The sequence below is a fragment of the Passer domesticus genome, chromosome 5, assembly GCF_036417665.1.
Source record: "Passer domesticus isolate bPasDom1 chromosome 5, bPasDom1.hap1, whole genome shotgun sequence".
Classification (NCBI taxonomy): Eukaryota; Metazoa; Chordata; class Aves; order Passeriformes; family Passeridae; genus Passer; species Passer domesticus.
In genome coordinates this window covers 71937904-71950469 of record NC_087478.1, presented here as the reverse complement: position 1 = coordinate 71950469, position 12566 = coordinate 71937904, and the positions used below count along the sequence as shown (strand labels likewise).

Sequence of the window (12566 nt, the reverse complement as noted above, 5' to 3'; positions counted from 1 at the left end):
GTCCCTTCTAGTGCCCAGCCCAGAAAAGCTGAGATGTGCTGGCAAATCTTCCTTGCTGCCCTCCCATGAACTAACACACAGTCATCTCCAGCCCCCAGCACTTCCACGGCTCTCCATGAGTAACTGCTGTGGCATTTTCACAAGCCAAATTTGGACTGAAGTCTTATTCCTGAATAAATTTACACCAATTCAGTAATTATTTACCTTTATTAAAGGGCTATGTTAATTCCTCCAATGATGTCCCTCTGAGTTGGAAATTCAGTGCTTTTGGCTGCTGTACTTTGTAATCGCTAATTCTACTTGTCATTTTTTACAAGGAATTTAAATTTCTATTGCTCAACAAATTTCATTAGCTTATCTAGAACCCTTCAGGTTACTTAGCACATGATTTAGTGTTAGACTTAAAACCTATCTTAGTCCAGGCAGCTTTCCCTGATGAAATAAGGGAGCAGAAGGCTCTCAAATAACACTTGAGGACAATCAATAAACAGGGGCAAAAGCATAGCCCTTCCCAAACACTGGCACATCTCGAACCCCAGGTGAATCTACATTTAAAAACAGGCAGGCTGGAGGTAGAGACCATTGCACCTGCCCACACTCTGGCCACAACTTTACAGGCTTTCCTGGTCTGTACAGAGATGGTCGAGCAATTTCCCAATGAGAATGCTATGAGGTAAGAAAAACTAGGAACAAAATTCCCCTGTCAGAGGTGACCTTGCAGGCAAGCATGCAATATGGTGAAAGTCAATGTGGAAATCAGAAAAAGGAAAATGTTCCCTATTTAAGGAGCTCTGTGTGTGCTTCTTGGCATGGTTTCTCTGCCCTCCTGGAGAGCTGGAAACATTCTATTGCTTAGGCTTCCCAAGGCTGGAGAAGACAAGAATTCTTCCTGCCACTGAGGAAAAAACCTGCCTTTGTTGCTCATACTGATTAGCACCATTGCATTGTCTCTGGCACAGCACAGGTGCCTTACAGAACACCGAGAGAAGTACAAACACATGGGGCAAATCCAGAGACAACATCAGATCTGCTGATCATTCAGAACTCTTTCACTGCTGTTTTTGAGTTCTCCCATTCTTCAGAAGTGATTACCTATATATTTATGTCAATTATGCTTGCACTTTGCTGTAACACATTTCTTGTTGTACTTGTGCTGTTTTTTCATTAACTCTTTTGCACATATGTATTTATTGCACCTACGTTAACTGCAAGCAACATTTAGAACTATAAAGATGTTGATGCCAAACAATCCAGCCTTTACATTATTGAACCCTACTTTAAAACCTCTGAAAAGCTAATCTCAGTAATAATCCCTCCCTTTCCAACAAGAAATGCCTTAAAAGTCTGCAGACGGTTTTCTTTCTGTTATTTTGCCTTTCCTCAATTTTATCCCTCCCTTGGAATTAATTATCTGAAATAAATATTATTTAATTTCTTTAGCACAAGGCCAGTTTCAAATTTCCCTATACCTTCACATATTCAAGAACAGACCCTTCCTACAGAATAGTGAATGCATCCAGAAAACAAAAAATGCAAACTTCAATGTCTTGGTATTTATGTCAAATCCTGTCCCAGCTGTTGGGAATTTCTGCCTTAGCAGCAGCACTCAGTCTGAGGCACAGCCAGCATCACATTACACCTCCTCCAGATCCCCTGATCTGCTCTGAACAAAACAGTGTCCACACCAATGCATTAAAGCATCTGTCCAAAAAACATAATTATATTACTATTGTTTCCTAGTTCCAAAACCACATCATCTGTCATACCTTATTTCACTTGTTTCACAACAGACCCAATAGTCCCAGTACAGAAATTAACTTTATCACAGTGACCATGACATTTCAAAGCAGTGAAGCACCAAATTTTGAAGATGGAGCTGCTGCAGCAGCAACCTGCCCTGATGGTCACCGGACCTAGAGAACCCCACCCACCCCCCCACAGGTTCATCCCCAGATGCAAGCTCATCCCTCTTCCTTGATCCCGACCTCACCAGGCTTCAGAGGAGCTCTTTGAAGCTGCTCTGACTTTTATCAAGCCAGCAGCAGCCCAGGCAGTTGTACCCTGGTGGAAAGAGCCCGTGCAGGTGAGGCTGCACTCGAATGATGAAGGTAACTTGCCAGGTAATGCCTCCTATGTGGTTAATTCTGCTGTGACCCTGCCACTGCCTACAAACACAGAGACCATTTCAAACAGATTTGCTTTTCTTCTCAGAGTGATGGGGGCTTGACTCCATATCAAATCTTACCACTGGCCCGCCAGGAAATCAGGTTTTACTTACACACACAGAAAAAAAAAATAAAAAGAAACCATCTCAAAAGGACCTTCATCAAAGACTTGTTTGCAGCTTGAAAAACTTACCTTTAAGTACTACATTCCAGACATCTCTGTAGCTAACTGCATATGTATTAAGGCTGCAGGGTTTTGGGTTTGGGGGTTGTTTGATTTCTTAGTTAACTCTAGCATTTCCTAGGGAGGGAACCATTTCTCCTGAAGAGCTTTTCTCTCAGCATTGCCACAAAAGCACTTTTCTGAAATACCATGTAGCAAAACCAAAACAATAGGAAACAAGCAAAATCCCCAAACCACTAACCACTTTCCTAAATCCATTTTCCACTGGATTATTGTAAAACTGCTAGGCTTTATTTCTTTTTTTTTTCTTTTTTTTTTTTTTTTTTGGCTTTTGTAGGATAGGCAGCAGCCTGCTTACAGCAGTGAGAAGTCCATGCCACCTTGGTCCCTGGTGTCCTGAGAAACAGCCCACCAAGTTCACACGGTGGGAGATTTCATGTGGGCTCACAAAGGGCACGCATTACAGGAGAACCTGTAACTTCAGGAATTCCATGATGCAGCAGAAAAGCTGGGCAAATGGAGAAACCAGCCAATGGTTTCATGGTTCCTCATGTTTTCAGACTCCTGCAGTATTAAAGTGGCACTTGAGGCATGCCCTAAATCACAGCGAGGGCCGAGGGCCAGGCAGCCCAGCAGGGAAACCCTCTGTGCCACTGCCATGCGATCCTGGCAGACTGCACACAGGGAGCTGGGTAATGACACATTTTTGTCTATCATTGCTGTGGTTTGTTAATATTGTTCCACCTGTAAGGAAGCCAAGTGATAGGAGGCAGAAGCAGATGGGAATGTGGTGGCATACAGACCTTATTTCCCATGGTGCTCTCTATGTATTGCCCTATTAAACCTAGAGCCAAAACAGCATATACTTAATATTTGCAAACACATCTTGAGTAATTAGATACCAAATTCAACCTTTCCTTTGGCCATTACAGCTCCTTTCCCAAGGAAGGCTGTTCCTGATGATGCTTGCACACAGCCCTGTTCTCTGTGGATCAGGTTTCTCCCTTTTTAGAAAAAGTCAGGAACAGTTTCACTGTTTGGCTCTTGTGGTGATGGCATTTCATCAAAGCTGCATGTGCCACAGCCCTGGATTATCAGGATGCTCTGCTATAGCAATCTGCCCACATCAGAAACCATTTTACCTCCTTCAGAAATTGCTTGGAGACCTGCTGCTATGGAAAACTGAAGAACAAGGCATGTTCTAGTCATGCTTTCTGCTGCATTTTCCAAGTTGTGGCTTTGCACAGTGCATGGTCAGAGCAGGCTGGGAACTGAAGTTCTGAGAGAACCAGCCTGGACACCAGCAGCTGCAGGTCCAGCCTCTTCTAACTCACCCAGGTAGGGCTGTAAAAAGGAGTTTAAAAAGGTGGGAGAAACTATGCAGAAAAGATGCCTTCCTCTTTAATGGTAATTTTGTGGATGTCAAATCTTGTGAACTAGCTGATTGGGGTTTTTTTTCAAACTGATTTAATCTCAACTACACAAATGTAAACTTGGAGTAAATCCACTGAGATTTCATCAAAGCAGTTACTCCAGATTTCATAGCTCAGCCTAGATAAGAATCCAGATGCATCCATGCATACGTATCAGTTTGGGAAAGAGTTGCCTATAAGCAGCCTGTGGAAGCATGGAAGAAACACTGCCGTATTCAGGGGCTGCTAATGCAACAAAAGGGATTATATCAAAAGTATACTGAGACCAGAAAATGCACTTGGCTTCAACATTTCACCCAGGAGGCTCTTTCTGGGCTGCAAAACTCCTTCTTGGTTTCCAGCACTTATTTAAGATGACTCCCTTACCCTCCATAAAAATCAACCCTCGCTTCCAAGCTGCTCTGAGGCAAGTTTAACCCTTGTGCTCTTGACTAAATGCACCATGCTCTGCTGCTGCCCTCCAGAGAGCAGCGGGCACAGCCCTCCAGAAAGACTGTGTCAGCTGCCAGGTCCAAATGATGAACACAAACATTCGGATTCTCTCACTTTTCGAGCTCCCCACAAGTTTCTAAGCCTCAGTACCACACATATATTACCTGGCACAACACAATTTACATAGTCCTAGCTACTCCAGCTCTGCAGCCTGAGCAGAGGAAAGACACTGAGAGGAAGAGGCAAAGCCAGCTGAAATGCAGCTTGCAGGCAGGGCTGTTGCTGCAGGGGAAAAGAGTTCATCCCTGCGAAACTGCTCACACTTCTCTAATGGAGAGTAATTGATTGCAAAAAGCACGCCTGGCATGCCCTGGGGGCTGCTCCTGCCTCACTACAGCGGTCACATGTGGAAAGGAGCGCTGGCAAAATGAAGTATAGCCACAGTGGTTCTTTCTGCCCCAAAAAGCACTCTCAGGCACACAGCTCCAGTGATGAGCTGTGCTGGCAGAGTAGCACAGATTCTGCTTTATGAAAAATGTCAAGTTTTTCAAGGTTGGAGCTATTTGGGCCAGAATGAATTCTGACCTTTGAAAAAGAATGTTTCCATCTGGAAATAGAGTGTGCTTGTATGTGCATGCTAGGTTGCACTTGGGTCATAAAATCACAGGAACATTAAGGTTGGAAAAGACCTTCAAGATCATCAAGCCCAATCTTAGACAAAAATAAAATAAAACAAAACAAAACAAAAAATAAAAGAAAAAACTCAAACATTTTCTGGATCACCCAAAAGGTCCAGAAACTCAAAAGCTGCAGCATCTCCTGCAAACTGGATCACCTGGATTCAAAGCACTGTGCCAGGTCAGTCTCAAGCCTGGGGATGCAGGTGGATGCACATGTAGGGTTTTGAGTCCTCAAAATCCCTCAGCCATAAGAGCCCATGTGCTGATCTGGAATAACCACACTCCACTGGCCCAGGTTTTCCAAAAATTCAGAGAAATTTACCTTGCCCTGCCTCTCAGATGGGTGTCCCCTCCCAAAGGGGCAGTTCTGGGCTGCTCCCCCCAGCCATCCTTTTTGTTGTCCATCTCCTTTTGACTGTAAACTTCATCTTGGGTTGGAGAAGTCTTTTGTTTCTAATATTTTTGTCTAAAGTTTCACTACAGTCAGCACACCTTGGCAAAACGTTTTGGGTTAACTCCAACAAGGTATTTTTCACAGGATCATGTATCAAAGTACCAAAACTTTCTCAACCAGATGGTACTAGAAGGGAAAAATCTGTTTAACAGTCATGTTTTGGACTAAATGTCCAAAGACAAGGAGGATGTAGGGTGTGTCTCTGTGCCACAGAGTAAGCCAGCAGCATTCACTGGTACTGAGTTTTGGGAACAATAGGAAAAGCATTGTTCAAACTGCCTCTCTCTCAGTAAGGCTGACATGGAATTGATATACATTTTCTTGGTCACTAGAGGTTTTAAAAGGCTTCAGAAAGACCATCAAGATATAACAGTTAACATACCAAAAAAATCCCACTGGAAAAAAAAATCTCTACAGCTCGGAAGTATCAGTGTGATAACCAAGAACCAGCAGCACACAATTATACTGAGTCTGCTGAATAAAATAGCACATTTTTCACTGGAATTAAGCAGGCTTTTCCTGGAATAAAGTCTGCAGGTCATAATACAAAGACACAGCAAACTATAAACACTGGAAGAATATATCTAACTTGGAAAGGTACCTTATGAGTTAGTGCTAAGACTTTGTCACTGGCTCTAAATTAAAAGCTATGTAGGCCTGTATTAAAGACCCTTAGACATGATCAGCTAAGTAATCAAAGTGATTTACCTATACTAGCAATGTGATCCTCTAGGCAGAACGTGATGTAATTAGAGAAAATGCAGGAACTTTTCCTTATTAGAGAGAAAATATGGACTAGAAATTAATGATTTCACTAACCCTTGAATAGCTATTCAACATCTGGACACATTTCCCCTTCCTTCCAAAAAGTCACATGAAAAACAAACCCCCTTCATTAGAGTGTTTGAGTCCAAGATTTCACAACCAACAAGAAATACTTACAGGTAATACAGAAACCCTCCAGGTTTCTCATTACAATATGAATTATGTAAAGAAAACATTTTATAAATGAAAAATACTATATAATTCCATGAGGATTCCAGAGAAATTTCCCTATATCTCATATACTTCAGTGGAGATGGGTCTGTATGCTACAGTTTTAATTTAAATTCTGTCATAACTTCTAGAATTCCATAATAGGAAATAATTTCCCATACAGTTCCATCCAAAAATATAAGAATATTATCTATTAAATTTGACAAGGCATCATCTTAAGGCCAACGTATTACCTTGTAAATAAGAATTCCACTTTTAATCAACATGCCTAAGTAGATTACTTCTACAAGATGACATTAACCCATTATTTTTAAAACCACTATCTTTACCTATCTCTATTATTTTCAAGAGTAGAATAAATGCATTTGAAGGTTTTCCTTTAGGTTAATCTATCACAACAAAACCAGAAATCTTTCCACTATAGCCATTAGTGCCCATAACTCCACAAAAAGACAGCTTTTTCCTGTACATGCCCAAAACACAAGACATTTCTCAAAAGCATGTTTTTAATTTAGTTAAAACAATACAATATAGCAGCCTGGTCCAAACATGCCATGAGCTCATCTTTTTCAGCTTTGCAGAATCATTTCAGTTTTTACTCCTACATCTTTACTGCCTTTTGCCAAAATACATGGCACTAGCATTTGAGCATTTCTTGCCTGCATTAACAGAGGCTGGCTGCTTCGATTTCTCCTTGAAGTGTTTAACAGGGACGGGGCAAACCTCCAAAGGTAGGAGCTGAAGTTCGGACATGCATCTGCAAGGTGGCTGCTCACAGCATTCAGCCTTCCTCCAAGGAGTTATTTCTCATTTATTAATGAGAACTCTCTCTGCCCCCCTTTTGAAGGGCAGAGTGGAGTTATTTACCCCTGTTTCACAGATGGGGAAGCAGCACTGGGGTCACTTGCCTCAGCTGAAGTCCCAAGCAGCTCGCCTCCAGCCACGAGCCATTTTTGCAGAGTGCTGCTCAAACTGACACCCTGCAGCGGGGACAGAAGCATCCCTCACAGAGAGGAGGGACTCAGCTGGGGCTGCACTCTGGCCTATTGCCATCACATAATGGTCTCCCGTTTCACTCCCAGTGCCCTCAGGTCTGCGCCTGAATTACAGGGAATATAATCCAGTTCACTTCTTTTGAACTTTGGCTACCCCGTTGCCCCTGCAAAAATGGCAGCAACAGAGCAGGCAGTGAAATCATGTCTGTTTCAAGTAAATGAACAGGTGTAATTTGGATTCTGTATACAAATCCCAAATGACTTGTGGACTTAACATGAAAACTGGCAAAATGCTTAATTGTGTCATTGAATTGAGATCAGGGAGAAGATAAACTGGCTCCACTGAGCCAATGAGACTTTCACTGCTGACTTCACTGGGTCAGTGTTTGACTCCAAATAAAAAAAGAAGCTTCTTCTGTAAATCAGATGATCCTTTACAGGATCTGATCTAATACTGAAAGAATTTAGAAAGGCAAACAGAGGTTCAGCTCCCAGTGAACTTGTAGCTTCAAATGACAATAAAGGAAGGAGTGGCACAGGAAACTGAAACCCCATTGCTCAACTGGTCTTTAGGAAAATGAAGATAATGTGGAGTACATGACATGCTCCCAGGAGGAAGCACCAGTAAGTCCCATCCCCAAGTGGCTACCTTGTAAGCACTTCTGCTCAGAAATTATCAGGTTCATAAAAGTTACAGATGATTCCACCACGTACCAGGATCCTTTTTTTGCCCCCTCCAATTACATAAGTTACTAATGTTTGATATTACACCAGCTGGAAAAAGTGCTTTAGCACAAAGGATTAAAAACATGCTCTATGCAGAGGCAAAAATTCATGTGGTCTCTGCTTTGCTATGGCATGAGGAAAACCTTACCATGATGTGTTAATTTCTTGAAAAATACAAGTGTGCTTTTTCCTGGATGATGGCCTTCTAGCAGATTTTAAGATAGATGGTGAAGCAAATGCCATCCTGTATACAGCAGTGATCTCATCTCCCAGTATTGTCAATTAGGGTTGCAACGTCAACTCTTGATATAGTGAGGAGCTGGCAAAAAAACCCAACGGCAGCCTGTAATTGCCTGTGCTGGGAAAGAGTAACTGTGCACCCTGCAACCCACTCACTGCAATATCCACCACGAACAAGTGGCCATAAAAATGGGGCAGGTACCACTGGATTGCCTGCTGCTTTCAGCAAATTGGAAACAACCCACGGAGCAACGTTTTGGTTGATTTGTTGGTTCATATGAGGCTGTGAAAACAGCCTAAGGTTGTCCAGCTATGACACAACAGCTCAGCCAGGAGCCACAGCTATCAGTGAAAGATGAGGAAAACACAGAAATTGCTCTGGTAGGAGAGGTCTGAGCCCATGAGGTGAGGGCAAGCCCAGCTTTGTGGGAATGTCAGTAGAGCAGGCAGCTCCTGGATAGACCAAGAGTTTGCATTGCTGCCTCTGTTTCTGCACACTAAGGGCTACACAGAGGAAGAGCTGCTGCTCCTGCCTGACTACAAATTGCTCAGGACTCAGAACAACTGCCTGCCCTCAGTCATTCTGCAGTTCCAAACAATTACACTGTCTGTGGGGTTCTGAGAAGCATTTCCATCGACATTTTGAAGAGGGGAAAAAAACTGTAATTTAAGTCTTTCACTGACTCAGTTTTTTAAGTGATGCCACTTTGGAAAACTGGCCTAGAGAGGTGTATCCTGTTCATCACTCCCTAGGTATTTCACAGCCTTTGCCCTCCTGAAAACAACTTTTCCCATCTTACACACAAGAAAAAACAAACAAACAAACAAAATTACAAGTTAAAAGACAATAAATTGTTTTCCAATGAAGTTTTTCAAGCTAAAGTAATACTATTATTAAAAATTCCTAATTTAAACAAATACGTGCTTGTAACCTTCAAATGAAAAATAAATACAAGAAATATTTTCTCCAAATATTTCTGTTTAGCTGAACACAATTAAAGAAAACATTCAACCATTTTGACATAGTTTGTATGATTCTCCCCTGAGGCAGGGCTGCAGACAGAAGAGGAATTGTTCCAAATACTCATCAATCCCCAGAAGGCAAGGCCCAGCCATTTAATTAGGCATTGAGCAAAAGGCTTATTTCTTTCTTCTTTCTAATATATTTTACATAAATCCTTGGGTCCTTACTTAACTTTTATTGAAAAGAAAATGGTTGACATTTTCCCCAGGTGCCTACTGAGCACCACTGAATCAGGACTTCAGGCTGTGACACACATACTCCACTGTCCCATCCATAAAAATGCAAGTGCCACACCCATAAATATCAATAAAATGCTATTGCTTGAAACAGAGAGAGGAAAGAGCCTTCCAGCATAAGCCCAAAAACATAGATCACCAAATCCTCTGAATCTCTTTGAGGACTTTTGTCTAAATAAAACTGCATGGCAACCTCTGACTTGCTGAGTTTTAGAGACCGAAGGGCAAAGGATAGGAAAACCCCTTTTCAAGATGTAACTTGAGAAAACTGCCACAGGCTGCTCTAAATAAAGAACACTAGCACTTCCTTAGCCATCCTTATTAAATTGCCATCCTCCCCAGGGAAAAAGCAAAACAAAACAAAATCACATTGTTTTTGTGTTGCTATAGTCATGAATGTTAGCAGAAGTCCCCCTCATCACCCCTGCAATTTTGGACTTGGAGGATGCAAGAGATGCTCAGCTCTCTCCAGATCATTTGGCAAGGAAGTCCCCACCTTTGCCATGCACTGCCAGGGTCTGCCTTCCCCTTCCATGCCAGCTACCTACCAGCCTGGGCTAAGAGCAAAAACCAAATGTTGCAAAGCAGGACAGGAATGATCTGAGCCAAATATGAGATCCAGGGACTTTGACACAGACCTACTCCAGAGTAACCATTTAATCCTTCTACCTCAGTCTTTCTAATTGAAAAAAACAAACAACAAAACCCTAACAACTATCAATCACCTATTTTGTAGGTCATATATTTGCAAAGCCCTCAGGGAGATGAAAAGCTTTATACAAACTATATGCACACATGTTAACGCTGATTAATTTTCTCTGTGCAAACATACCCTTTTTTCTTCTTCATTGCCCCTCCTCTCATTATATCAGCAGTCTCATCTGGAGGAGGACGAGGAACTGCTGACAGCTCAAGTATTTTCCGCAGTTGTTCTTTTGAGATTCAGAAATGCAACCACTCAACATAGCCCTGTGTTCAGCTGACTGTTTCCTTAATAGCTTTGCTCTTTCATGTGTTTCCTCATTTTCTGTTACATGAATTTAAAGCAATCTGATTTCCAAGTTAATTTGAAGTGATGCAGGATCCATTAGTTGAGGGTATCATTTGCAAAAGAACTCTTAAGAGACAACTTTCACTCACTATACTTTCAGGTGTACCCTCAGCTAACAAAGGCAGGGCTAGTGATGTAAACAAAGTGAGCAGAATTTAACCTAAAAAGCATTTCTGTGTACAGAGGCACAGGGATACAGCCTAACTGCATAAGAGCCTTATAACACATGCAATAGCTCCTCCACAGCCTGAGGTTTACACTGAGGAGCAGCCTTTTTGTGACAGTGCACCAGTGACAATCAGAATATATACAGCTTTTCAAAAGACTATCTGTAAGCATTTTTCTTAGGATGTTTGGACGCACAACTCCTGAGGAATAGAATTTAAATGTTCTGTGGAATGAAACTTCTGTTTCACTTGTCACAAAGTAACCCAGGGTGAAACTGAGGACTTCTGTTTTGTCATCAGCTCTGCAATGGCAGTTCCCATGTGATATAACAGAGGCTGGTCCCCTACACCAAGGGTAGAATTGAGATTTCTAACTTGCAGCATCCAAGATGCAGCATTCACTTATGCTCATGCATGGAACAAACTACTCTGGTACAAGTTTTCCAGAGCTGTTGTGGAATCTCCCTCTTTGAACTCAAAGCTGCTTGTACCTGGTCCCAGACAACTGGCTCTGCTTGCCCATCATTAGGACCAGATGACATCCCAAGGTCTTTCCAGCCTCAACCAGCCTGTGTTTCTGTCAAATGGGCAATGGTCTGGTGCATCCTGGATGAATGGCCTCTGAGTGCCACTGCAGCCTCTGGTGTGGACACTGTGGAGATGTCACAAGTGACACCTCAAACCTGTCTCTACATAAATGCAATCGGAAGAACCCAGACAGCTGAAGTGACAATTGTTAGGGTCTGGAAGCTGAGGAGAAATTCAGAGCACTGGCTGAGGGATGGAGAAGTGGCTGGATTTCCCTCCTCCTGTTCACCAAGTGCAAATCTCCACTCCTAGAAGTGTAAGCAATCTGTAGCTTACAGGCAGGAGCCCATGTGCATATCCCACAACTGAATCCAGGAGCCTTCTGAGACAGCAAAAATCTCCCTTGTATTTACTGACCACCTAAGGGAGTGGGAAAGCTGAACAAGAACCCAATAAAAACATGACAGGCTAACTTTCCATCTGCTGTCTTTAAGATAAAATCATTAAGGAACTTAATGTGATAATGCCAAGAAAAAGAGTCTTGAGGACAACCCTCAAGAAACAACACCTCATCTCTTTACTGAACTGTGTCAAGCACACAAAAAAAACCTGTGTTTAAAAAGAAAAGCAAGGATTTTGAGTAGTTTTGCTCCTGCCAAGCAATCTGCTTTCAGCTGACTATAAAATCTCACATGCTGCAACACCAAAATTCCCAGGCAGAGAACACACTGACTTGCAATATAATGTTTGAAGTACTTAAAAGGGAAGTAATCATGCCTGCTTTCATAAAATGAGATGGTGGTCTCATTAGCAAAAAAAAAAAAAAATTCAATTGCAATAGTTACCTCGGCATGTAAAGGACTCGCTCTGCCACCACAAATCCCACCCTGAAGAAGAGGTTGCTGGCTGGGATGAATGGGAAAACCAGGAACAACAAGCCAACCAAAACTTCTTTGTGTTCCAGTTTCTGCAATAATACAAAATTAAACAATATCAACTAAAAAAATCCAACTTGATTCACCTATAACTTTTTGGAGGGTCTTAAAAAAGCAACTCAGATTAACATTTGGCATGTTTTTTTATTTAACAGAAATTTTTACAAGACACTAATCTTTGATATTTATGCACTCTTGGTGCATTTAACATGCCCAGAAAGTGCACAAACACTACCCACTGTGTCTATTATTACCCTTGGTGTCTTTCCCAAGGTCAGCTCTACGATATGCATGGCACAGCTATCACCTAAGATATAACT

The 12566-nt window shown here is 42.0% G+C and overlaps 1 protein-coding gene across 3 annotated transcripts in view; it reads right to left on the bottom strand.

The window, feature by feature from the left end:
* Positions 1-12566, bottom strand: part of TMTC1 (transmembrane O-mannosyltransferase targeting cadherins 1) — a 138352-nt gene that overhangs the window by 49751 nt on the left and 76035 nt on the right. For all 3 annotated transcript variants that reach the window (XM_064420973.1, XM_064420974.1, XM_064420972.1), the window contains one exon: positions 12157-12278. In XM_064420973.1, coding sequence (XP_064277043.1) covers positions 12157-12278 — 122 coding nt within the window. The remainder of the gene's footprint in view (positions 1-12156; positions 12279-12566) is intronic.